At 41.1% G+C, this 22375-nt stretch overlaps 3 protein-coding genes across 3 annotated transcripts; 2 read left to right on the top strand and 1 right to left on the bottom strand.

The window, feature by feature from the left end:
• Positions 1-530: 530 nt before the first annotated feature.
• On the top strand, positions 531-5273 carry LOC128736208 (uncharacterized). Its single transcript, XM_053830687.1, has 4 exons — positions 531-669; positions 731-1000; positions 1069-1115; positions 5160-5273. The coding sequence occupies exons 1-4, from the start codon at positions 531-533 to the stop codon at positions 5271-5273; spliced, it is 570 nt and encodes a 189-aa protein (XP_053686662.1).
• A 2930-nt stretch (positions 5274-8203) lies between these two features.
• On the top strand, positions 8204-17605 carry LOC128734687 (probable medium-chain specific acyl-CoA dehydrogenase, mitochondrial). Its single transcript, XM_053828996.1, has 4 exons — positions 8204-8385; positions 8942-9200; positions 16408-16508; positions 16576-17605. The coding sequence occupies exons 1-4, from the start codon at positions 8368-8370 to the stop codon at positions 17458-17460; spliced, it is 1263 nt and encodes a 420-aa protein (XP_053684971.1). The 5' UTR covers positions 8204-8367; the 3' UTR covers positions 17461-17605.
• A 3407-nt stretch (positions 17606-21012) lies between these two features.
• On the bottom strand, positions 21013-21908 carry LOC128736207 (UPF0746 protein DDB_G0281095-like). Its single transcript, XM_053830685.1, has 2 exons — positions 21336-21908; positions 21013-21075 (listed from the first exon to the last, which is right to left on the bottom strand). The coding sequence occupies exons 1-2, from the start codon at positions 21906-21908 to the stop codon at positions 21013-21015; spliced, it is 636 nt and encodes a 211-aa protein (XP_053686660.1).
• Positions 21909-22375: the final 467 nt, after the last annotated feature.

Below are 22375 nucleotides of genomic sequence, written 5' to 3'. Positions count from 1 at the left end.
AATTGATAATAAAATTAGATTAGTTTCCAACATATTCGTCCTTCGACACGAATGCACTAACAAAGTGTACAGTGTCGTTAATAAAAAACAACAACAATATTAACATATTCGTTCTAAAATTGCAGTCCAGCCAACGAAATAGATTTTTGTGACAATAAATTCACGTGTCGTCGACTTCCGTAATTCCCACCATACCGTCTAACTTACAAACCACCTGCAGACTCATCCCATCAGAATCCAAACAAAAACCAATCGGAGCGTATTTTCTGCTTTCCGCATAAAATCCCATTGATTCTAATCCACCGTTTACTATCAACTACGCTCGCCTGAATGGGAAGCTGAGTGGGTTTCCCACTGTCAACTGCATCATTAGTGCATCCAGTCGTAGCGTAGCTGCATTAAAAGCACTACGCGCCACTTACCGGCAGCTTCATTCACCACTCGACAGCGAACCGGTCCGTTCACCAGAACTCGGTAACTCAGCTTGCAACGTTCGGCGTTCAGCATCTCAGTATCTCAGGCTATCTGCCATGGAACAGAAAACAATTTTTCGTAAGTTAGGATTTATTTACGCCGTGTTCTGCTTCTTGGGCTCCACATTTGGAGTAATTGTGTTCTTCAAGCAACTGGTGGACCATGAATCTGTTTGTAGTGAAATATTCTGTGGAGGTAAGACAAATTGTTCTTTTTATTATTGTAAGGAAGTTTTAAAACTGTATCATCATTTTAGGAAACGAATTCATGATCGTTACCAGCATCCACATGCTCGTTTTTATACTATCGGCGATAGTTTCGGTGTTTCTGAAACTAGGAATCGATGAGGCTGAACTCTCCTACATTAACATCCACAAGGCGTTTATGCTAACGAGAAACCTCGTCCTAGTCGCACGATGGTCAGTCGAAAGTGCCACCATTAAAATTGCGCAAATACGTGAAAACAACTCTCCAGATTTGGAAGATTACCTAACAAAAGTAACTCTATTACTTTTGTCCGTTTCCGGTGAGTTTACTGAAATCAAAATTTTATTTGTCTGTGATTTAATTCGGGGATTTTCAATTCATAAACAGTTATATTCGGAGTGGAGATGTGGATCACCAACGGTATTCAGCGGTACGTAGAACGAGCATCAAACGATGAGGAATCAGATAATATCATATAGTGAACTATGCAGTATTACTTAACTGGAGGCAACCATACCCGTTCCTTCTATTCCCGTATGACTCACATTAATTATTTATAACATGATCAATTATTTTCGCGTGAGTATGCTGGTCTGATACAATGGTGCAATCAGTGTCGTGTGTTCGAGTTAAGAGAACGAAATGATTAATTATTAGTGATAACATATTTTTTGTTGTATTTCGTTAACGATTACAACCAAATGCCAAAATGTAGAAACTAAGGTTGAGTCTGAAAAAAGTGTTATCAACGAACAAGTGCCAGCGTATAATAGTTATATAAAATATGAGACTTCTAGTCATACTGCCAAAGCGATCTCAGAGATTTTATTAACATAATTAATGCTTAGTTAACTATTTTGAATAGGGAAATATTTTTATTCACTGTTAAACCTCGTTATTAATATCTAATGTAATTTTTATTCACATTCACAATTTACTAAACTAGCACAATACTCGTTACAGAAAATCAATGTTTTTACTTACTTACTTTAGTGGCAACGGTCCGTTACCGATCCTGCGCCGAACGAATTATAGTCCTCCAGTACCGTCGGTCCTGGGCTGCCGTTCTCCAATCCCCACGAACACCAGCTGAACGTGCATCGTCTTCGACAGCACACACCCACCGGGTGCGGGGTCTGCCTCGGAGTCTACGGCCTCTTCCTGGTTCTCTGCTGAAAATAGTTTTGGCTACTCTTTCATCGGGCATTCTGGCCACGTGTCCAGCCCACCGCAGCCTGCCACATTGCACTACCTTCACTATATCAGCATATTTGTATACTTGGTACAGCTCGTGATTCATGCGTCTGCGCCACACTCCATTTTCCATTTTGCCACCAAGTATAGATCGCAGAATTTTACGCTCAAAAACCCCAAGCACTCGCCGATCAGCTTCCTTTAGCGTCCATGATTCGTGTCCGTAAAGGGCCACCGGGAGGATTAGTGATCTGTAGAGCGCCAGTTTTGTGCGAATTTGCAAACTACGGGACTTCAGCTGGCTACGTAATCCGTAGAAAGCCCGATTCGCGGCTGCAACTCGTCGTTTCACTTCGCGGCTTACATCGTTGTCACATGTCACGAGTGTACCAAGGTATATAAATTCCTCCACTACTTCATATCGTTCCCCATCTAACTCCACCTCGGCACCAACACCACTTGAGCTCCCACGTTCCCTACCAGCAACCATGTACTTCGTTTTGGCGGTATTAATGGTAAGTCCCAATCTCGCTGCTTCCCTTTTAAAGGGCCTAAAGGCCTCTTCTACTGCTCTACGGTTGATTCCGATGATATCGACGTCATCCGCAAAACCAAGAAGCATGTGAGATTTCGTGATGATAGTTCCATTCCTTTCCACGTTTGCTCTTCGTAATGCACCTTCCAAGGCAATGTTGAATAGCAGGTTAGAGAGTGCGTCCCCTTGCTTCAGTCCATCCAACGTCACGAAAGCAGCTGAGGTCTCACCCGCTATTCTAACGCATGATTTGGATCCATCCAGCGTCGCACGAATCAGCGTAACTAGTTTCGTCGGAAAACCATGTTCTAGCATTATCTGCCACAGCTCATTTCGTTTAACTGAATCGTACGCCGCTTTAAAATCCACAAACAGATGGTGTGTCTGCAAGTTGTACTTCCGGAACTTGTCTAGCAACTGGCGCAGGGTAAACATCTGATCCGTCGTGGAGCGACCCTCACGAAAACCCGCTTGGTACTCGCCGACGAAGGACTCCGCTAACGGTCTCAGTCTGCAGAACAGGATACGGGAAAGCACCTTGTAGGCAGAATTGAGCAATGTAATTCCTCGATAGTTTTTACACTCCATTCGATGTCCCTTTTTGAAAATTGGACAAATGAGGCCATCCAACCACTCCTCCGGCATTTGTTCTTCCTCCCAGATCCTGACAATGATCCGGTGGATTGCTTCGTACAGCCGCTCGCTCCCCGCTTTTAGAAGTTCAGCCGGGATACCGTCCTTCCCAGCAGCCTTACCGTTTTTCAGCTCACTGATTGCCTTCTTAACCTCTTCCTGTGTTGGTGGCTCCACAGCTTGACCATCGCTTACAATTTCTATCCTGTCCCTGCTGATCTCCTCATTTACCTCTCCATTCAATAGTGTCTGGAAGTGCTCCTTCCACCTGGCTGCTACCGCCGTTTTGTCGGTAAGCAGGTTGCCAGCACTATCATTGCACATCACAGGCATGGCAAAATTCCTGCTTCTCACCGTTTTATAGAAACTCCGTGTGTCGTTGCTGGCGTATCGCTCCTCTGCGCCGGCAAGCACGTGCTCCTCGTACTCGCGTTTCTTTAGACGATGGATTCTTTTTTCCGCAGCTCTAGTCTCTCTGTATCTCTCTCTGTTTTGACGCGTTGCCGCAGTGAGCATGCGACTCCTGGCCTGGTTCTTTTCGTCTGTCACTCTCTGGCATTCGGCATCAAACCAGCTGTTACGCTGTCTTCCACACGTCGTGCCTACCACCTCTCTCGCTGTTGTTTGGATGGCACCATGGATGTTCCTCCACAGCCCATTTATATCTTCTTCTTCTACCTGCTGTTCTGCGATTCGCTGGTCAAGCTTCCTGGCGTACTCCACTGCAACGCCGTCTGCCGTTAACCGCTGGATGTTGAAACGCAGCGTCCTTTCAGTGCGAGCTTTCGCCGTGTTCGACAGCCTTGCGCGAATCTTACTCACTACGAGATAGTGGTCAGAGTCGATATTTGGTCCACGAAAAGACCGTACATCGATAACATCCGAAAAGTGTCGACCGTCAATCAAGACATGATCGATCTGAGAGCTAGAGTCTCCATTTGGATGCCTCCAGGTTTGTTTCCGAATATTCAAACGTGGAAAGTAGGTGCTTCAGATGGCCATCCCTCTGGCCGCGGCAAAATTTATGAGCCTCAGACCGTTATCATTGGTCGACAGATGCAGGCTATGTCTTCCAATAACTGGACGGAAGAATTCCTCCCTCCCGATCTGCGCGTTTGCATCTCCGATGATGATTTTCACGTCGTGTTTTGGGCACTCTCCATAGGTCCTCTCAAGCTTGTCGTAAAACTCGTCTTTAGCATCATCGGATTTATCATTTGTCGGTGCGTATAAGTTGATTAGGCTATAGTTGAAGAATTTGCCCTTAATCCTCAACACGCATATACGGTCATCTACGGGCCTCCACCGGATAACTCGTTGCTTTTGTTTTCCCAACACTACGAAACCGACTCCATGTTCAGCTTTCTTACCGCCACTGTAGTAGATGTGGTACTTAAAAGAAGTGCCTGCAATAGGGTCTACTGCACGGAACTCCCTTTCTCCGGAATTTGGCCACCGAACTTCCTGAATAGCAGCGATCTCCACTCCGAGTTGATGCAGCTCTCGAGCAAGCAAGCCAGCCCGTGCCGGTTCATGGAGAGTTCGGACATTCCAGGTACCAAGTTTCCAATCGTTATTCCTTAATCGTTTCCTTGTCCCTTGCCGTGTCCTATACCGATTGTTCCGTCCTGAATTTCTTTGTTCGTTGTTCGTGGTAATTGAGTTTTCGGTATACTACCTCACCGGGGTCGCGATACCTACATCCCGCTGATGGGTCTGCCATCTTAGGTATAGCTTGCAGGATACAGCATTTCATATTCAGCCGCCCGTTACGAGACAGACGCTGTGTGAGCCGCCCCTCACCTGGAGAACAGGCGCTCTAGTTCGCACCTCCAATGTTTTTACTCTCTTATAAAGTCAATAATTTATATCTAGCACTAACAAAATGTTTAGCAACTCGTTTTACAAAACAAAACTAATCAAATGAAACTACTCAGTCATCATATGTCAAACAAAAACTTCTCTTTCAACGTCGATAATTTGAAAGTAAGTTACAAGTTTTTTTTTTTTCAATTTACAAACCTATGATCATTAAATATAATAAACAAATTTAATTAATAAAATCAAATAACCAATAAGAATGAGAATTATTTTTAGATGTACTTCAAGTACTAAGACGCTCCAAAAACTTCAGTCAAGTTTTTGTCACCTGGCCCTCCTCCCGCCCCTTGCAAATTGGCTTCAAAAATCGGGGGGCAAAAAACTAATTTGTAGGATTATCCTAGCCTAGGATATGCGTTCATTTTTTTATAAAATCAATTGTCTGTGGGCCCTACAGCCTGAAAAACTCGAAAAATGAGCGCACGAGTTGAGTTTACGCTTCTAGCACGAAACAGGAATGGAAATTCGAACAATGGCATTTCTGAAAATCGGCAAAAAAATTTCTTTGTCTTTCTTTTCGCATGTTTTTGCAAGGAAAATAATAACGTTTCTACGAGAAGCAAAAATAGATTTGATTTTCACATTTAAACTTTAAGTAAAAAGGCTTAAAACGCACATTTTTTTTTGGTCGAATAAAAAATCTCTTCGTCCCCCCCCCCTCCCGCTTCAGTTGCCGAACACTGCACCATGGGCCAGAAATTAAAATTTAGGGACAAATATATTTGCGGTTAAACGGCATGTCTCAGCTCAATGTGGTCTTCGGCAAGTTTTTGAATAAAAAATTGATGCATATTTTGAAGAAGTCGTCCAATATTTAAGCGTAACTTAACCAACAATTTAAGTAATAACTTTTTGAATAAACTTTTTTTCACCTTTCTGGTTTCAAACTATTAAAGATAAATCAATTACAAGTATTTTTCCTGAAGATATCAAACTTCTACCTTTTACCCATTTTCAGCAATAGACCTTTGTTTATAAACGATCCCTCAAATCACATTTCTTCTTATAACATTTTTATTTCAACAGACAGCTCAATGTAATGTTCTAGAAAATATTTTGCACATAAAAGAGGAATATTTTTGCTGAAGACTGTTAAGTGTTATCACTTCATGTATACGTATTATTTTCCATGCAAAAGCCTTCCAAATTAGAGTTAAAATCGAAAGAACTAATGTTTATTTGAGCGTCTTAGTAGAATACCTGAAACGTTAAAAAAGAAGAAAAACAAAAGTTATTTATCCTTTAATTCTACTACTGTGACACAGGCTTTGGAACAGTAATTCAAAAATTGCATCAGTTGCAAATCAATATGTTTTCTACCAATTGCAAAGTGCAATTCTTTCAAGTATGCTCTATAGTCTGTTTTGGTTGATTAAACAAAAAAGATTTATTATTAATAATATGTCAATAGCCATCCGACGGAATATGAATTAAAACAGATGAAGAATTATTAGTATACTAGCTGACCCGACAAACTTCGTATTGCCACAAATTAAACTGTGTTGAACATAAATCGTAAATCTCGGATGACCTTTGTCACAATCTTGAGTTTTGCAAGTTTCTGGGGAGTTCATGGGTGTTTTAATATACAAATTTTCCTCACAGTAAAGTAGAAAACAACTCCCCCCATTGCTTAGCCTGATAAAATAAAGCGGATAGCATTTAAATATTCGTCATCATTACAAACCATTTCGCCAAATACCATTTTGCAGAACACCAATTCTCGGTTGACCATAACGCGGAATATAGAGTTTCGCAGAATACCATTTCGCGAAAAACCTTACGCGGGATGTACCATTTCACGGAAAATCTTTTCGTAGAAAGTACCATTTCGCAGGAGTGACCCAAAAGGAAAGTAAAAGAGGTCAGTAGATCTAGGAAAGTAAATAAACCTAGATAGAGGTGATCTCTACGGGGGGCTGCCCCCCGCAGTGGCCGTCGCTTCCGACGGCCGGTCACCGGCAACACTCGCGGCCTGTGTCCGTCTCGCGCTGAATTATCTAATGTTACTATTGATAGCTTTTGGTGGTCTTGTTATTGATTAATGTTGTATGAAAGAGTCTAAAATTTCTCGAGATCTATTAGTTTTTGAGTAACGCAAAAATTTCTGTTTTATTTGTATGAGAGTCCTTGTTAGAGTCCTACCACAGGGGTGAGGCGTCTTAAACCATCATTAAAAAAATCCTGCTTCCGAAATCCCCCACATGCCAAATTTGGTTTCATTGGCTTCATTACTTCTCGAGTTATGAGGAAATTTGTATTTCATTTGTGTAGGAGCCCCCCCCCTCCTAAAGTAGGGAGAGGTTTCAATTCACCATAGAAAAAATTCTTGTCTCCAAAAACACTCACATGTAAAATTTTGTTCCATTTGCTTGATTAGTTCTCGAGTTATGCAGAAATTTGTGTTTCATTTGTATAGGAGCCCCCCCTCTTAGTGGGGGGAGGGGTGTCCAACCATCATAAGAACCTTCCCTGGCCCCAAAAACCTCTATATGCAAATTTCCACGCCGATTCAGTAGTTTTCGAATCTATAAGGAACATAGGGACAGACAGACAAACAGAAATCCATTTTTATAGGTATAGATAACTGATACATTTAACCACAATAAATGCCTTCAGCCCATCCTGAAAGAAAAGAAAAGCTACTAATAGTTGCTAGTAAATTTAAAATGTGATTCCTCAGTTCAAGAATGACTGCGTTAAAATACTACAGTATTTTCAACGGCAAAAAGTTATTATAATCAATGAGTTTTCATATTGGAAAAAAATCCGAAAATTCCCATGGTACCTGCGAAACATTTGATCGTTACTGCGTTTGCATGCCTATTTGGACCATCAGGGGGCGTCATCGTTTTCACTAAAAGCGCCATCTAAGTGTCATAAACAGTCGCAGTGGTTTCATGCAAATCTTTTATACAAACTGCTATGCTATGATACGTTGCATATATCCGCTCGTACACCAACATAATCCGGCTTTCCTGCACACACCCAGTATAGCATAGCCTTCAATGTGAGTGTTGGCAAGATGTAATATAAATAGGAGAGATAAAAAACATTTTTTGCCGAACATGCGCAAATCTAATTAGTTGAAGATGTTAATAACTTATTTAGAGTAAGTTTATACAAAACAAAATTTCTGTAACCGCACCTTTCTACCTATATAGCGATCATCTTGAAAGCTAGCGGTAATACAACTACAACGTAGCGGACATCTCCGATACAGTAAGGCAAGCGAACAAAATTCCCCTCGTAGAGTCGTAGCTACATTGATACGTTGGCCGTCGGTGGTGAGATACATCTGTTAATAGGCCAATCGCCACTATAGAGCCGTACTTCGCTTACGTGGTTTGTCCCGGTGTTTTTGATAGAATAGTTTCGAAATTTGCTACTTTCTCGCACTATTCGGGTTTGTTTTTTCTTCTGATTGAACATCTTGGATTAATATGGCGGCTCTAGCTCAGGTAAGTCGATAGTTTGAAAAACTGGTTAAGGTTTACAGTGTGGCAATTTTGCTATATTATACATACCGTACAGCCTTCAGCACTAGTAGCTATTGGCAGTGGACTTTGGACATTGCTCTGTCGGTTTAATCTTGATGACTTGCTGCTTGTTCATGGAGATTTCTATGAAATATTTTTTAAAGTTATCTACTTTGTGACCATTTGTTTTCAGGAATAAGATAATTAATCATAACTTGACATTTTTGAACTGTAATCTAAGGTGTAAAAATTAAGACATCTTTTATCACCTACTTCATATTTATCAGAATAATCATATTTGGGCATTCAACGAGCGGTGTGCCAAATCCTTATCAGTGTCGAACGCCACAGGTATATTATTCAAACGCTGATAAGACCAAAAATTGGTTATTATAGCCGCCACAAAAGGATTTTATAGGTCGTTCCGCATTTCACTGCGCACCCTGGAATTGTTTGTTGTTTTTCATTTGATGTAATCTTTTCGATCGACTGTAGGCTGTATATTAGTACTATTAGTGATCATACTTTTTGCTTTCAGCTGATTAAATCTGCCGTCCGTCCGGCATGCCGTGCACTATCCTCGAAGGCCGCTCCAGCGGTGGAGAGCTCTACGGTGGGGCCCAGTTTTGCTCTGACCGACGAACAACGGGAGATTGTAGATATGACGAAAAAATTCGTTCGGGAGGAAATTATTCCCGTTGCCGGTCAGTACGACAAAACCGGTGAATATCCGTGGCCAATTATAAAGCGCGCCTGGGAATTGGGTCTGATGAATAATCACGTTCCGGCTGATATCGGTGAGTAATAGTAGCTGTAGTTTGGGAACAGGTACCTAGCAATTCATTCAGTCTGGTTTGAAACTAGATGAATCCTTTTTGACAGAATGTGTGAATCTAGGTAGGTAGATTAGAAAAATTCACAGATTCACAGTAGGAATCCCGACGAGGGGTACAAACTACTATTGAATATTTTTTGCTTACCTTAATACTCTGTAAATATGCTCAAAATTGATGGATAACGTATAATTTTAAAATAATTATAAATAATTTTCGAGCGTCTTAATACACGCCGTAGATTTGTGTATTGGTGAAAAAGTTAGGAGAAAATACTATTTTATTCGGTTACATCAAAATAATCTAGACAGAGACGCCTATTTCGATTGTAACTTGTAACCTTCTTCGGTGTTTGAATACAAAATATTAACACTATTTTTAGCTTCTGTGCCGACGTAAGAGCTCCGCAATATAAATATTGACGGGCAAGACACAACGCCTATCACTGTTACGAAACTTACAAAACAAACAAAAGTTTGGTAAAAACGTAAAAACGTCAAACGGGGTAACTTGCAACAGCGGGGTAACATGCAACAACGCTATATCGATCCAATTTACTGTACTTTTTGATCTGTTACATAAATTTTTATTCTATGTCAGTCACTGAATCTTGTTGTTGACAGCTCAAAGAAGCCTTAGACACTATTATGTTGATTTTCTGCTGTTTTGGTGATTTTCAAAAAATCCCACAAGATGATGTCAAATTCATCGTCAAATTTTCGTCAGTAAAACGTTTGTGTGGCCCACAGACACTTCAAAAAAAAGAAGCCTAACATATATTTTTTATAGTAAAATGAACAATAAGGAAACAAAATAATTGATTTAGGATGACTAGTTTTGTTTATCTTACTTGTTACCACATTATTCGTAAAACAAGTACTTAAACAGGGTAACTTGCAACAGCTGTGTTCCGTTGCCTTCAAGAGGCACGTTATCATTTAATTTTCCATCAAACAATACTAAAACACACCTGAAGAGTGTAAGATACTTTCGGTAAGTCGGAAATATACCAGTTTTTCGCTGGATATACTGAAAATGGCCATAGAAGAGGCCAGAACGAAAATAACCTCACTGAGAGAATCGACCAGCAATATGACAGTATCTAATTTCGTTCACTCGTAACGTAATGAACATTCATATATTACGTAACCGAGATGTCGATGATTTTTTAACTCTCCGGCTCCACTTTATGACGCGATTTTGCATAATCGATATCCGATGTGTAATGCGTTGTTACACAACTCCCGCTTCCCTAAGTGCGTTACGTAATATGTGAATGGTCCTTAAAAATGCAGCTCTATCGTATCCAGACAAGGAATATCAACTGCATGAATAATATAAAAAGTTATTTCTGAAATTTCCGTCACGGGGCTCTTAAATTTTTTCACCAACGTGACATAGGACATTTATGCATATATTCATAGCAAAAGCATTAAAAATCGCAAGTCGGATTATCATTTGCATATTCAAGTCAAAAGAAACTCATTCAAATCTTTGAATTCGTTCAATTTCCAAAACATATTGCTTGTTGCAAGTTACCCCGTTTAAGGGGTTACTAGTAACAAATCAGTTAAAAAAAATTTTCTCAATATGTGGAATTGTTCTATGGTAGACCTAATAACTTTGTATTAATTAAATGTCCTTAAATGTACTACAGATAAGTTTTCACTTGCACTCATAGTTGAGAACTGTTGCAAGTAACCCCGTTTGACGGTATGTTGTGTTTTGTCCTTCCATATTTGTATCTTAATAATAGATAAAATGTCAAACTCATAGTTAATTAATCGGTGTAGTCAGACCGGACTACATTTTACTCTAATCAAATTACATAAATGTTACAAACTGCCAGAGATATGAAATATTTTCGAACGAACGGTTGATAGCTTTAAACAACACAGAGTAGCAAAGTTTGATTTCGTTTTTCTAGAAATTATATTTTTGTCACTTGGTTCGGTCTGACTTAACACCGACCAATTATAAAGATCGAACATGCTTTGTAATAGTCATTTGTGGCAGCAAATCAATTTTACCGTTAAAGTAGGACGGGCACAAGTGTGACGTTTGAAGTTGTCATCAATTTTCGTGATATATTAATTTTTCATTTTTCTGATCAGGTGCTGATTCGCACTTTTACCCCACTAGCGGGGCAAAAGTGCGAAGCTCGAATCCATGTAATTAGCACAGCAGTAGCAAGCAAACCTTTAACCTGTGATACCAATGTTTCGGTAAAGAATATTCTCAATCTGCACCTTTCCTTTTTTGCGCTGGTGTATTGCATCCTCCGTTAGATCGAAACTTTACCAAACGGTTTTTTGTTTCACCAGCGGAAAGACACTGTTTTCCTTCGGCCAGCATCTGTAGAGCACACAGTTTTTTGCAGATCTTCCATTTCTAGTATTTGTAAAATAGTGCCCAAAACTGTATAGGTATCTGCATTTTTGTTTCGGCCATGAATCACACTTTTGCCTCGTCCGTGAATTGCACTTTTGCCCCGCTAGGCGCTTGACGGGGTTTGTATAAATTATAGAAAAGCGAAATATATTGTGTAAATTCTTCTCGCCAGATTTTCAAAAGAGATATGTGAGTGATGTAAAACGCTGCTACAAATTTTCAACAAGTAATATCCTCCTGTTGATATCGTATTTGCCGTATAACGAAATTTTACATCAAAACCGCTCTAAAATAACATTCACACATAACTCAGAAACTGTGCTTCGTAAACAACAAATGTTTATGATAGATTCAAGCTGTCAAAGTAGTCACCCATCCATGCCAATGTAGTCATTTTACTTGGAATCTGTACTGATAAATTATTGAATCGCACTTTTACCCCCGTCGCACTTTTGCCCCTCCTTACTCTATATGTTACCGATTGAAGCAATAACTGAATATATTATGCGACTGTTGAATAAAAAGCAAAGCCTTGTTTAGTCTGTGGTTAATTCTTAGTATGAATAATTTTGTCATTACTGATCCTAACCATCGTATCACCGAGCCGACAATTTTTTGTGTTATTTTTTCTTTATTACTTTCTTCCTACTTTCTTCCATTCTTTCAAAACAATCATTTCCAACTGGACTTTGTTACTGACAGTGCGTTCGCAAATTTTAACTCAAGATGATTTGCCAAATTTTCTACAGGATCAAAGTACAGTGATTAAAGAGTTGTCGTTACTCAGCTAGCTTTATACTATCAACCTGCAGATTCAAATACTAGAACTGATTCGTCACAGATAACAGTCATGTTAATGACCCAATTTGTACTGAAGGAACCTCCAATTTTGACGCTTGCTCCATTATATTTTACTGTTACTCGCTAGTGTTGGTTTGTGTTAGTTAGGTAGTCAAGCATTAGTTTTTACTTACGTTTTCTATGGCCTTCTCGCCGGCTCAACTTTAACACGGATCGACCATAGCCCTCTCGAAGGCTCATTTTTCACACGTATTGGCCATGGGTTATTCACGGCTCAATCTTAATATACGTTGGCCATGGTCTTCTCGCCGGCTCAACTTGGCTCAACTTTAATAGCGATTGGCCATGGCCCACTCGCCGGCACAATCATAATATACGTTGGCCATGGTCCTCTCACCGGCTCACACGGATTGGCCATGGCATTCTAGTAGGCTCAACTTTAACACGAATTGGCCATGGTTTTTTCCCGGTGCAATCTAAATATTGGCCATGGCCTTCTCGCCAGCTCAACTTTAACAGGGATTGACCATGGCCTTCTCGCCGCCTCAATCTTAATATACGTTGGCCATGGCCCTCTCGCCGGTTCAACGTTAATACGGAGGGGCCAAGGCCCTCTCGCAGGCCCAAATGTAACACTAATTGACCATGGGTTTTCCCGGCTCAATCTTAATATACGTTGGCCATGGCCAACTCGCCGTCTCAATTTTAACATGGATTCGCCATGGCCTTCTCGCCGATTTAATCTCAATATACGCTGGCCAATTCGTAGGCTCAATTTTAACATGGATTGGCCATGGCCATCTCGTCAGCTCTATCTTAATATGAGTTGGCGATGGCCCTCTCGCCAGTTCTATCTTAATATATGTTGGCCATAGCCCAGTCACCGGTTCAACTTTAACAGGGATTGGTCATTGCCCTCTCGCCAGCTCTATCCTAACATGGATTGGTCATGTCCAACTCGCCGGCGCAACTTTAACATGAATTGGCGATGGGTTGTTCCTGGCTCAGTTAGCTCCGGGGTACGATGCTGGTCCAGTAAGCCAGCCATCGTAGGTTTAAATCTCAACCAAGCGGTGCAGCTATTGAGTCAATAGGATCTTTACACTAGCCCCGTAGTTTTCATGTACTCTAATAACCGGCTGGCAAGTCTGTCGATAATGAAGAGTCAAGTCCTTAAGGACGTTTATACCCATGACTTTGCTTTGCTTGTTCCCGACTCAATCTTAGTATACGTTGGCTATAGCCCACTCGCCGGCTCAACTTTACAGAGATTGGCCATGGCCATCTCGCCGACTCAATCTTAACATGCGTTGGCCATGACCCTTTCGCCGCCTCAACTTTAACACAGATCGGCCATGGCCCTCTCGCCGCCGGTTCAATCTTAATATGCGTTGGCCATGGCCCTCTCGCAGGTTCAGTTTTAACACGCATTGGCCATTGGTTTTTCACGGCTCAATCTTAATATACGTTGGCCGTGGCCTTCTCACCGGTTCAACTTTAACAGGGATTGGTCATGACCTTCTCGCCGACTCAATCTTAATAAACGTTAACCATGGCCCACTCGCCGGATCAAAGTTAACACGGATTGGCCATGGCCCTCACGCCGACTCAATCTTAATATGCGTTGGCCATGACTCTCTCGCCGGCCCGAATTTAACACGGATTGGTTATGGTCCTCTCACCTTCCAAATCTTAATACACGTTCAAATCTATCTAATGGTAATTTCCCCAACCACCCAATAGAAATTTTAACTGGTGTTGTTTTACAACGAAATAGAGTGCCTAAGATTAACCTATTAATCGTTGTGATTGCGAAGATAGTTTATGGATTGATTGTTTATAATATTTAATAGTTTATGGATTGCATCGATAGTTTATCTCAGTCACCCGATGCATTAGGGAATTAAATCTTTTATCGACGAACTAAAACTAAATTAACTAAATCAATAAACTGTATTTCTGTCGGCTCTAGTCGACGAATTAAACATACCGACGAATCAAAAGAATCACTTTTTAATCGCTCATAAGAGCTGTTGCAATAATCGGGCGATTCAGCATACGCGAGCCAGCTAAATAGGGGGAAAAGTAGGAGCAATTTTTTATCGGGCATGTATTACTTTAATCACAAATGGGTTATTTCCGGGTTCCGGGTAATTTCGTTGGTTATTGCACCTGCAACCATTCACTTTTTTACGTGCAAAACTTTTGAAGCTCAATGAACACAACACGCCCAGCAACAAACGCCCAAACAATCCCAACCTAAAAACAAGTCATAGTGCGAAAAACTTTGCAAAACAAACGCCAGCCGAAGCAAATCACCACTTTGCATGTGGAATTGTCAATATATTGTGTTACAAAATATATTTCATATTTCTTACTTCAGATTTTACCTCTAAAATCACACCGTCAATTTGGCCAAAGGATCGCCAATGTGATGTCTTGCGGTTAACCATCTAACACAAACTCCTCATCCCATTTCCTCGGGAAGCTATCAACCGACTCCTGACACTTTCTCTTTGTGCCAGTTACACGTTACCGGCAACTATCCAAATAGTGTGTCATTACCGCACATTACACTTTCATGTTTCATCCTCTAATATGCTAGAAATACTATAAGATGCCACAATGGTCTCAGTCATATGCCGAATTGGCCATACAGATTAGCGATATTGGCACTGGCTTCACGTAAATGGTCATTAGAGTGTCCCAAAATAGCACTATGTCAGAAAACCCGGGGGCTCACCCCTCAAATGATAGCTTAGGGTGTCACAACAAAACTTTTATATGGCGTCAACATTGGTTGCCGCGATTTAGGGGTCGCACATTTGAGTTTTATGAAAAAATGGCATTTTTCAGGAGTAAAGTCAAAAAAAATATTTTTAGAAATGTTAAAGTAGGTAAACCAAGGCACTTAACTTTTTTTCACAATCATTGGGATCTGATACATTCATAAAAAAGTTATGGCGGCATGTCTGGAGTCATATTTGATTACAAAAATTTATTGAACTCGGGAAAAATTTAAAATTTTCGAAATTTTGTTTAAATAGACGTCAAAACTGGGTATCGAACAGTGCCTCAGAGCAACGTACCTATACTAAAATTTGAAAATTGCGAAAATATGTTTGGTCCCGCCTTCAGAAAAACGTGAATACCTTAGCGAGATTTGAACATACGTCCATACTTTCTTCGGCAAAGTTGTTCGTCATAAAATTTCTCATCTATACAGTATAGGTACGTTGCTCTGAGGTACTGTTCGATACCCAGTTTTGACGTCTATTTAAATGAAATTTCGAAAATTTAAAATTTTTCCCGAATTCAATAAATTTTTGTAATCAAATATGATTCCAGACATGCTACCATAACTTTTTTATGAATGTATCAGATCCCAATGATTGTGAAAAAAAAGTTAAGTACCTTGTTTCACCTACTTTAACATTTCTAAAAACATTTTTTTTACTTTACTCCTGAAAAATGCCATTTTTTCATTAAACTCAAATGTGCGACCCCTAAATCGCGGCAACCAATGTTGACGTCATATAAAAATTTTGTTGTGACACCCTAAGCTATCATTTGAAGGGTGAGCCCCGGGTTTTCTGACATAGTGCTATTTTGGGACACTCTAATGGTCATATATCAATAGGTTTTCAACGAATTTACGTTTCATTTTCATCAGTAGGCTGAAAATTGATTTTTATTGTTCATACTGTTAAGAAAGTTTTTGACACACCCCTCGAAACATTCGGAACATCTCCGCTGTCTCCTGACCAACGAAAATCTCCAAATATTCCAGAAAATACTAAAAAGAATTCCTTCAAATGCATTGGTTGCAACTAAAGATGTCGTTTCTAAAGAAGTTTTGTCAATTTAATATTGTAAAAAATTTGTCTGTCTCAATCATTTTCTCTACCCCTTGTGAAACGGATTATATTTATGACAAAGGTGAAACGCATTTGATTAATGACAAATAACCTCGTTCCAGGTGGTACTGACATGTCCATCATGACCAGTTGTCTTATCGCCGAAGAGCTTGCTTATGGATGCACGGGTATCATGACGGCTCTCGAAGCTAGTGGTCTGGGAGTGAGTTAAACCAAACATACATAATTTTCTCGGCAAAAGCCATTAACAACAACACTCTATTTTCTAGCAAACCCCCGTAATTTTGGCCGGTAATGCCGAACAGAAGAAAAAGTACCTCGGTCGACTGCTGGAAGAACCAATTGTGGCAGCCTATTGTGTGACCGAACCGGGGGCCGGTTCAGATGTGAACGGTGTGAAAACGCGTGCCGAGAAGAAGGGCGACGAATGGGTCATCAACGGGCAGAAAATGTGGATCACCAACGGTGGCGTTGCTAATTGGTACTTCGTGCTGGCACGTACCAATCCGGACCCAAAATGTCCGGCCTCGAAAGCATTCACTGGATTCATTGTGGAGCGCGAAACGCCCGGTCTGACTCCGGGACGTAAGGAGCAAAACATGGGTCAACGTGCTTCCGACACCCGTGGCATCACATTCGAGGACGTTCGAGTTCCCAAGGAAAATGTGCTTATCGGTGAGGGTGCTGGTTTTAAAATCGCCATGGGTACGTTCGATAAAACCCGACCTCCGGTCGCAGCCGGTGCAGTCGGTTTAGCTCAACGCTGCTTGGATGAGGCTCTTAAGTACGCATTGGAGCGTAAGACCTTCGGTGTTCCGATTGCGGCCCATCAAGCAGTTTCCTTTATGCTAGCCGATATGGCCATCGGTGTCGAAACAGCGCGACTGATCACAATGAAGTCTGCTTGGGAAGTGGATCAGGGCCGAAGAAATAGCTACTACGCGTCAATTGCCAAGTGTTACGCTGCGGACATGGCGAATAAGGTGGCCTCCGATGCGGTGCAGGTGTTCGGTGGTAATGGCTTTAACACCGACTACCCAGTGGAAAAATTGATGCGAGATGCCAAGATCTATCAAATCTACGAGGGAACGTCGCAGATTCAAAGATTGATCATTTCGAGAAACATGATCGAATCGGCGAAGGGAAAGGCGTAAATAGCATCAGATGGTGTGTTTTAGTTTAGGTGTATTTGTTTTTTTGTTGCTCCACTATTTGAAATCTTATAATGAAAAGTGTAGAGGTTATTTTTGTAAGAAAATGGAACATTTTTGATATTACAATAAAGCTTGTGTACAATAATTAACAGTTCCTTGTTTTTAATCGAATTACGTATTCACAAGACTTGAAAAACATCACAAGGTGATTAGGGTTGCTTGTCTGTAAATTAAACTCTCATAAACTCACGATTGGTCAATCTTCTACAGCGTATCGTCGCAAATATTAATCAAACGCTGCTAGAATTATTCCAACGAGTGTGGTTTTGGATCAATTTTATTAAAATCTCTGAACTCTTCATGAACCTTGCTAACTAGAGCCGAACGCTACATCGACTCAGATTGGAGATAGCTGCTATTCAGAAAGTCCGGCGGACGACGGCTAAAAATTCCGGGAGATAACAAGTTTAGTACAGCACAAGGCACTTCTCTCAAGTATCACGTTTACTACTCTGGCGGTAATAAGGCGGAAAGCAGAGTCGATTGGGAAAATAAAAGCTACGAGTTATCTAACGGAGGTTCGTAAATGACCGTAGATAATATGTGTAGAGAAATTAGGGTAAGTTATTCAACTACAGTCTATTCAATGTTTACTCACCGACAAACGATAACTCTGATGATGTTAAAGACGAGCTTTATAACACGCTCGAGAGGACCAATAGATATAGTGCCCAAACCACGACGCGAAAATCGTCATCTGGCGGAATTCTTTCGTCTTGTCATTGGAATACATAACCTTCATCTGTCGACCAATAATAGAGATCTGAGGCTCGTAAACTTTGGCGCTATCTACTTACTTTCTACTACAGAGACTGATTGACTATATCCTGATTGATGGTCGCCATTTTCGCGCCTCATCGATTTACGTTTTTTTTTTCGGTGTTCAAACATCGACTCTGACCGTTATCTCGTCGTATGTAAGATTCATGCAAGGTTGTCGAATGTGGCGAGGAGGCTTTCTGCCACAGTTTCACAGTTTCCACAATTGCTGGTAAGAACGGGGTATCGGGGATAGAACAGCTGTGCGAAGCAATCCACCGGATCATCATCAGGATCTGGTCGAAAAAACCGGCTGAGAATTAGGTGGTCGCTCATTTGCTCTATTTTTAAAAACGGACATCGACTCGAGGCATAACTTAGCTCAATTCTGCCTATAAGGTACCCTCCCGAGTTCTGTTCTATAGACTGAGACCGCCAGCGTAGTCTTTCGTCGGCGAATACTAAACTGGTTTTCATGAGAGTCGCTTCACGGGTTAGATGTTTACTCGCGTCAGTTACTAAACAAGTTCCAGTAATACAACTTACAGACTCGTCATCTGTTTTTGGACTTTGTAACGGCGTACGATTCAGTCAACGCGGAATAGAATTAGCATAAGCATAAGCATAGGATACCGCCCGTGTGCTGCTACTCACTGTTCCTCATTCCCAAGTAACAATTTAGGTTTGGGCCCAAGTAACAATTTGGGTTTTGGGTTTACACTCTTATGATGGCATTTATGACCAAAAATTGGCCTTGAAAACCGTCATAAGAGTACAATAAAACTTATATTATTGCGTGGGTGTGCAACCTTATCAGGTCCCTGCATGCTGATCAATAATGACGCCGGCCACGTCCGAATGCGGGTCCTGGTGGGATGGGAAGGAATGTTAGTCCAATACTTGTTTTTACTAAAGACCAGGATCAACGCGGAATAGGTTTTGGGTAAGAACTCAACCGTTTTCGTGACGTTCGGTCAAATTAATCGCCAGTTTTTTACCACTTATTCGTGTTTGCTAGATTTTCGAGAAAACCTATTGTCGACCCTGGCAAGAATAGGGACTCAAACACTCAAAATATTGGCATGGGCTTCCAGCAATCTTTTTCTAGACCAACCTCGTGTTTTAGTCTAGACATTGAAATGCGGTAAGGCATATAAATTAATATTTAACGATAGTTCTTTTACAATTGATGAAGGGGCGGTAGAAGAGAGTAATGAAATTTTAGAGAGGATGAGAAATAGCGAAAATGCGAAGGGGCGGGGGGTTATTAGTAGCTACGCTTAACAAGTTAACTAGGGTTAACCAAGGAGTGCCCACAAACGTTTGCAGTGTCCCGGCTCCCGATCTTGAAGAGATTCGGCAAGAAAACGGTCAGCTCAAGGAAAACTGAGCTACCAGAAAGGTGTGGTTTTTCCCATCTACAAAAAGGGCGATCGGCTCGATTGCTGTAATTACCCATGCAATACGCTGGTTAACGCAGCCTAAGAGGTGCACTCCGAGTTTTAGTTACGTCTTCTATATCTAATAGCAAGAGATTTCGCAGGACAGTATCAGGCGGGTTTTATGAGGGCCCGTGATACTACAGATCAAATTTTTACTCTCCGACAAATCCTGCTGAAATGTGAAATGTGGATTTCAGGGCAGCATACGATACAGTCGAGCGCGATCGGTATGGCAGATTATGACAAGAACGGTTTTCCGGACAAACTGACGCGGCTGATCAAAGCTACCCCAGCACCTAGTTTCCCTACAGCGTTCAGTGCCCGGGAAGTGTGCTGGGAACACTTTACTGTCAGTGAACTTATGCCATATTATTACCTGTACTCTAACAAAAGACACATCAATGAACATTATAGTCTCCTGTTTTGGAATCGCAATGCGTGGGCAAGAGATCGGACAAAAAATCTAAGAATTTGTTAAATTCCTACTGGTAACCCATAGTCCACTTGAACGATGAGTCGTCTTTGAGTAACTCGTCTAACGGAGAGCCAGGAGCGCTCATATATGGGACGAGCTTCTCGTGATATGAAAGAAAGAACCCTGGTGAGGTCCGTTGGTGGAGACGTGCTCTTGATTGCTGCGATTTTAGTTGGATCTGGGCCAATAACATCTGGATCTACAAATAGGCCCAAGTATCAAATTTGCGCCTTCGCAAATGAGTACTTGTCTGAGTGTAGGGTGAACTCGCGTTCCTGAATTCGCTGCAGAAGTAGCTACAGGATCCCCTTGTGCTCTTCATCGTCCTTGCTTCCGAAGACAACTTCATCCAAGCACCCAGGGTAACCGGCAAGTCCAGTTTGGAGGGTGGAAATGCTGGAAGGATGCCCCTGTCGCAGCTTTTATTCCAATACTTTTTTCTTTTTCTAACGACGCATAGCAGTCGGCTTACTTTTTCTGTTGGGGAAGAATAAATGCTTAATGCGAAAAATGTAGATTCAAGCAAACTGAAAATTTCTTGATATCAGATCAAAACTATAGACTTAGCAAAAGTGAGAGTCGAGCTCACAGCTCTCAATCTCTAGTCGACTGTCTTGTTTAACCAATTACACCACTAAGTTGTCTATTCCAATTTATTCCAAGTGGCAACCTGCTGTATTACTAGTGGGCCCAGTGGGTTTTGATGGTGAGCATGCAGGGAGAACCTTCATCGACTTCCACGTGTTGAACGCGATGCAGCTGCTCAGGACGAATAAAATATCCTGAGTCAGTGGGAGTTTTGATGGGAAACAATGTTCAGCCGTTCCAGTCGGTCCAAGCTCCTTGTCCAATGTTGGAAGAATGATGCAAGAAACTGATCTGCGAGGGTGCAAAACCGTTCAGCAGGAGTCCATTAGGATTAGCTTGAGTTTAGACTTACTGCACAGCCATAAGGAGATACTGAAAAGCTTCAGGTATGCCTTCTGCAAGGAAATGCCATCAAGTGGTCACGACTAAAGGGCCAAACAAAATGCTGCGTCAATGTATCCGTCAGTGCCAATTTGACAGCTAACCCGTGGGAAAACTGTCAAAATAACGCAGACGGACGCGTTGACGCAGCATTCTCTTTGGCCCTTAACCTGGTAACAAAAGTTGTCCATCGGTAGACACCAAAGGTTGAAATTGTCGATAAAGTCTATGTCAAGTAGGTTAATTGTGGGACCGCTTGGAAACGAACATTCAGCCCTTTGAGACCTTTGTTGTTGTTGTTGTTGTTGTTGTTGTTGTTGTTGTTGTTGTTGTTGTTGTTGTTGTTGTTGTTGTTGTTGTTGTTGTTGTTGTTGTTGTTGTTGTTGTTGTTGTTGTTGTTGTTGTTGTTGTTGTTGTTGTTGTTGTTGTTGTTGTTGTTGTTGTTGTTGTTGTTGTTGTTGTTGTTGTTGTTGTTGTTGTTGTTGTTGTTGTTGTTGTTGTTGTTGTTGTTGTTGTTGTTGTTGTTGTTGTTGTTGTTGTTGTTGTTGTTGTTGTTGTTGTTGTTGTTGTTGTTGTTGTTGTTGTTGTTGTTGTTGTTGTTGTTGTTGTTGTTGTTGTTGTTGTTGTTGTTGTTGTTGTTGTTGTTGTTGTTGTTGTTGTTGTTGTTGTTGTTGTTGTCCATTTGGATGATGACACTCACCAGGCAAAACGATTCCCTGGATCTGATTAATCAGCTGACACATTCCAGCGTTACGGGACACAATTAGCACTTATTACCGTGTGAATCGCCTCCTGTTTCACCAATGTGTAACAAATACCTTGTAAAATAGTTGTTTAAAGAGCACTTCCTTTTCCACTAGAATGCCAGGGATTTGATGAAACAGGAACCGATCTGCATAGTAGGGATAGTGTCCCGTAACGCTGGAATGTGTCCAGCTGCCCCTTATCTATTCTCCATTTTGTTTTGGGCGTTTTCTTTTGTTCGGCGTCGTATTTAGAGTTCAATCGTGTTTTTATACACAAAATTTTCCAGGGAAAACATTTGAGCAATTCGTCTTCTGGTTACCACTGGATAGCATTAGAAGGACAACGCAACAGAGAAACAGTAGATAATTCACATGAAAAACGAAAAACGAAAGAAAAATCGTGACTGGAAGGAAGACGGGAGGTAAAATGTAGAAAAAAGTGGAAAAGAAGAACCAACTGGAAA

The sequence above is a fragment of the Sabethes cyaneus genome, chromosome 2 (genome assembly GCF_943734655.1).
Source record: "Sabethes cyaneus chromosome 2, idSabCyanKW18_F2, whole genome shotgun sequence".
NCBI classification, from domain to species: Eukaryota; Metazoa; Arthropoda; class Insecta; order Diptera; family Culicidae; genus Sabethes; species Sabethes cyaneus.
The sequence above is the reverse complement of the archived record's forward strand: the minus strand, read 5'-3'. Positions and strand labels throughout refer to the sequence as shown.

Bases quoted from the DNA above. Each gene is read 5' to 3' on its own strand.
- LOC128736208 (XM_053830687.1), top strand. From the start codon at position 531: ATGGAACAGAAAACAATTTTTCGTAAGTTAGGATTTATTTACGCCGTG. The intron at 1,001-1,068 runs GTGAGTTTACTG...ATTCATAAACAG, and splicing joins ATTACTTTTGTCCGTTTCCG to TTATATTCGGAGTGGAGATG. The intron at 1,116-5,159 runs GTAGAACGAGCA...TCAAGTACTAAG, and splicing joins CCAACGGTATTCAGCGGTAC to ACGCTCCAAAAACTTCAGTC.
- LOC128734687 (XM_053828996.1), top strand. The intron at 9,201-16,407 runs GTGAGTAATAGT...ACCTCGTTCCAG, and splicing joins TCACGTTCCGGCTGATATCG to GTGGTACTGACATGTCCATC. The intron at 16,509-16,575 runs GTGAGTTAAACC...TCTATTTTCTAG, and splicing joins TCGAAGCTAGTGGTCTGGGA to CAAACCCCCGTAATTTTGGC.
- LOC128736207 (XM_053830685.1), bottom strand. From the start codon at position 21,908: ATGTGTCAGCTGATTAATCAGATCCAGGGAATCGTTTTGCCTGGTGAG. The intron at 21,076-21,335 runs GTTAAGGGCCAA...GCACCCTCGCAG, and splicing joins TGGACAACTTTTGTTACCAG to ATCAGTTTCTTGCATCATTC.